Source organism: Penaeus japonicus, unplaced genomic scaffold (genome assembly GCF_977035675.1).
Source record: "Penaeus japonicus unplaced genomic scaffold, GWHDUDI00000001_assembly GWHDUDI00000012, whole genome shotgun sequence".
NCBI classification, from domain to species: Eukaryota; Metazoa; Arthropoda; class Malacostraca; order Decapoda; family Penaeidae; genus Penaeus; species Penaeus japonicus.
The window spans coordinates 22,445,090-22,450,089 of record NW_028234414.1 but is presented as its reverse complement, the minus strand read 5'-3'; the positions used below and the strand labels follow the sequence as shown (position 1 = coordinate 22,450,089).

General features: G+C 37.2%; 1 protein-coding gene across 1 annotated transcript in view; it reads right to left on the bottom strand.

Moving 5' to 3' along the window:
- The window catches only part of LOC122260628 (uncharacterized), a 24,026-nt gene that overhangs the window by 17,632 nt on the left and 1,394 nt on the right, over positions 1–5,000 (bottom strand). Inside the window, exon 2 of the mRNA XM_043028001.2 lies at positions 1,462–1,575. Coding sequence (XP_042883935.2) covers positions 1,462–1,575 — 114 coding nt within the window. The remainder of the gene's footprint in view (positions 1–1,461; positions 1,576–5,000) is intronic.

Below are 5,000 nucleotides of genomic sequence, written 5' to 3'. Positions count from 1 at the left end.
TGTTCCTAGTTAAAGAATTGACAACCATTTCACGAACGCGCCGTTGGTAATTCACTCTACGCTCGATCAAAACAAACGGGATGAGAGGGATCATGTGTTTATGGATAGATCTTCCTCATTTTGTCTCTGTATATACTGTGCATATATGCGTATCTTTAATATATCATACATATAAATTTAATGTATACATATTTCATATAATTATATACTTTAACTTTACGTTCCTGACTACTTTTACCATTCGTTTAACTTCACTCTCCTTCGAAAAATCCGCCAAAATGTAAACAAACTCAAAATCAGCAGAGAATCCTTGTTTTCCTAAAAGGGTTTGTAATCCAAGTCTAGGACAATGATGGCTAATATATCCAATATAAATATTACTTTCCAAAAGTAGTATGCTCATATGAAGTATTGGTAAGAAAAAGTACAGTAAAAATATAATTTTTTTCACCCGTGTAACTATCATGACAAGCCTACCCCCTTGTCATGGAGTTTCGACGATTGTTCCAATACTCTCCACGCTTTTGCCACGAACCCGCGCTTCTAGAATAAGAATCGCGGCATGTTCATGTCATGTACACGGTGCGCTTAGGGACTTAGAATACGGCTGAAAGAGACCAAGGGCAAGACCAATAACAAGATGGCAGGATGAAATAGCGAATTTTGCATGAGTAAACTGGAATCAGAGGACACAAGACTGGAATGACTGGAAAAGACAGAGAGGCCTGCGTCCTGCAGTGGAATGATACAGGCTGACAATGATGATGATGATGATAGTGATGGTAGTGAGATGATGATGATGATGATGATGATGATGATTACATATACATATACACACACACATATATATATATATATATATATATATATATATATATATATATATATATATATATATATATATATATATATATATAATTAAATACACACACACCTACACAACATATACACTAATATATATAAATATAATCAAATATAATTAACTACACAAACACACACACACACACATAGTGACGAATGCATTTGCATTCTGTCACGAGTTGCTCATTCCCATCCAACTCATGTGCATTTTGAAGCAAATTACATCAGATTCTTTGATCCAGTCATGCATGTTTTGCCTGATATAGCTAACCACAGACATAAAACCACAAGGTAAGCTGCCTTTTTGGGGGTTTACGAATTTGACAATCTTTCTAGCCATTGCTTCCCAAATATTTTAAACTAAATAAGACTAACAATTCTAACTCTTTCTTTTCGAATTTGTTGATCAATTCTTACTTCCCCATCATTCTACTGTCCTACTGTCCATGGTTTTACTGGGTTAAAGACTAAGATTTACACTGCTTTCATATCCCCCCTTACAATCAAAATACAACTCTCAAAATACATTTTACATATAACGCACGTGTTGATACAGGAGCAGAAACCATATATATGTTTTGCTATTTTACATATACTTACTTAATGACATCTCCAGTGGTGAACGGTAGAGGGGGATCATATTCAACGAGGTGATATGCATCCCAGGATCCTGATAAAAATCGGGAGAGGGACACTGCTTTGGCATCATATCTCCTGAAAAAAAGGGAGAAATTAATGTCTAGATATATGCTTCAAATTCACATTAAATGCTTCATGTGAAAAATCATTTGGGGGAGGGAGGGAGGAGGGGGATAAGTGATGATAAGAATATGTTTGCTTCTAATGATTACTTGTAGACACTATATCTATGGTTAAATGTAAAACAACAAATCTTCAAATTCTTTTCTTATACTACCATCCTCTAAAACTCTTCCAACTCTAGTAAGAGTACTAATAGCCTGACTTTATTTGTCAACTATAAGCCAACATTATTTCCTTTGTTATTAACCTCTAACTGACAGAACACACATTATTATGTGCATGTAGGCATCCAGCAGACACTACCATCCAAAGCCATATACAGTAAATTAACCCTTTCACAACAGGGCACGGTGATAAGTGAAAACCCCTATGCAATATTGCATTGGAAACGTCACACTGGCATGACGCTGTGCCACACGGGTGTGACGCACCGTCATCATAGGGTTAATGTTAAATACATTCATTCTCTGTTTCTTTATCATAACTGACTATCTTTGTATGGTAAATAATATTTCCTTAAAGTATGATTTATCAAAACCATGCCCATCTGTGGGTGCTGCATGTATACTTCAAGCCAGTCCATGAGGGAATTATGACTGGGCGTATATTTGCCTAATGCCACTCCCACCAGCAATATAGCAAGGGCGAGATTTCTCAAGGAGCGAACCATGCTGAACCTCTCAAGAGCAATTGTTACTCAACCTATTTTAGGGGGTGTAAGATTTTTTTTTTTTTTTTTTTTTGTTACAATATTTCGATAAGTCAACTACTATGTGTATGTACAAAAGTAATTATGCTGAACATGAATATACAGGAATAGTCCATGTCAAACTAGGACTTCATCCATTGCAAAAGAAATATTCCAATGAGGTGAAATCAAGTCATCTAGTGTGAATGGGTTAAATCAAAACTCAAAGTGGGCAGGACTGCAGATGCGGGAAAGTGAGGAAAAAACATTCTAAAATTACATAGAATCCAAATAAAATACTACAAAAATCCGTATTTTTTTCTGAACTACATTTCAAATCTTAGACCAAGTCCTTAACTTTCAGTGATCACTATATTTAGATATGCATTGATATAAATGCCAGATTAACCCATTGCATACAGGTTCATGACACACATGACGGCAACAGCGTCAATGCATACATGACACAACAGCTGGATCTGCTTAAGTACGCACACAGTCATGAAGTATTATGGCTGTAACTGCACTTGCTCCAGAGCTATATTCTGCCTAAACCCACATTCTATGATGGATTTATGGAAAAATATTGCTTGGGCTAGTCTGTGTTACCCAGAAGGCGGGGAAAACAGTTTCCCGTCACTCTACTTTTTAGGTGGTGCCGCTAGTGTTGTAGACCGCCCATCCCGATGACCAGTTAAGTTGTTAGGCGCCCGTCTGCAATGGGCTAAGTATGTCTCATTATGCATTGGGATTAAATTATGTTTTCCTAAAGTATATACTATAGTTATTTTCATTTTGGAAAAAATCTGTTCATTCCTTTTGCTGTATGTTGCAGTTAGATTAAAATATTCCAATCGTGTGTTGCATGCCCTGTGATGGGAGGACACACCATCTTAGTTGGAAAAAAGGGTATTTTCCAGACAACATTCATACAATGAATAGCACAGTGCAAGCATAAAGACTACAAAATGTATGGACTCTTAAGTATTAACTTTTATGGTATACAATCTATTTTACTGCTGCATTCATTTGAAAAATGAGATCAGGATATATAGTAGTTACAAACTGTGGGTTTTCAAAGAACAGCAGTACTCTGATATATTAAAAGAAAAGAAATAGAAGAAGAAAAAGTTTAAACATTGAGACATCTGAGTGTGAAAGGCATTTCTAGGCTTTTGGAACATTATTAATGAAATAATTTTTGCTGGCAATATTATAAGCAAACTGTAGCTCAAGCCCATATGTTGTAAAACATCCATGCGAGACAACAAGGCACCTCCAAACTGACTCTGTCGTTAACAGGTTAATTAATTTGTATTTTCTCAGTTCGTAATCCTGTTAATATAAATAATACTTAATATTTTTCAAACTTATTTCAAATCATGCAATTTGGGGGCTCTATTTAGCAAGCTGTGAAGTTAAACTTATTACAGTATACACAATTGATATTGTGTATACTGTAACACTGGGGTTGTGACTTCTGCGGCTGCATTATTGTTCACATTGCTCTGAATAATGATTACATCACACAGATCTGACACACACACACATACTTCCGACATATTTGTGTACCTTTTTGGGAATAGCAAAGAGGCTTTCAGTGATTTATACCTTCAATTGGTTGCCTTGGACTTCAAATGATACGGTTATCATAGCCCTGTGTAAGATGTATGAAAATGTACTTATTTTCATCAATTTTATAATAGTTATGATGTATCTGTGTACTGTGAGAATTGCGGTACCGCGCATTCAAGGCCTGTTCGCTGGGTGATGTCATATGGCGTCATTTATTTAACTTATTTAGGCCTATGCGTTCAAGAGCCCCGGCATTGCACCCCGTCATGAGTGGGTTAACCCATTCACGCCGGGGCCATTCCGGCTTTGCACAGTCGCTATACTGAGGTTTTCGAACGCATCATCCGAACGCTTCGAGATTCTCGGGCGCACGGGCCGCGAGCCTGGGCTGCCCGCTCGCTCACCCCAAGCGCCGGCCTTGGCCAGATATCTCGTCAGCGGCGTCTGACGCGAAAACCACGAAACGTGTCAGCACGTCATCCGGCGTGAGTGGGTTAAAATAGTATTGAGAATGATGCAACTACCACAAGAGTATTAGCAAAATTCACAGCGCACATTTGTAAGGTCTTGGAATGTAACCCTCGCCAAAATTAGCCCTTTGCTATGAGTGTTTTCAGGAAGTCAGATCACTTTTGTACTGCATTTTTTTTTATTGAAATTACAAGCTATTTATTTCTTCAGTTATGATGACCTATTATATCAAATGCTAATTAAAATCACTTCGGTAAAATGACTTGATATCATGTCATCAGAATGTGTCTGACACATCGGATGACGTTGAATGACATCATGGAGATTCACCATATATAGACATAGTACACAGTTACGCTTCTTTATACACATTGTAGTTGCATTTGTATAAACAAATTTTTCTTGACCTTATTAAAACAAAACCTCCTTTCCTCACCCCTTTGAATAGTGTGGGTAAAAATTGCTCTGGGAGCCTCAATGCAGCCTAATGCCTCAAGAAATCTCTTGGAGGGAAGCTGCATGCACTTGCTAGACTACTAACGGGAACAGAATTAGGCAAATATACGTCCTGCCATGAATGGGTTAAAGACTCATGTTTCATCTATAAGTCTAGAAAATAAGAGTAAACCTACACATCTTAACC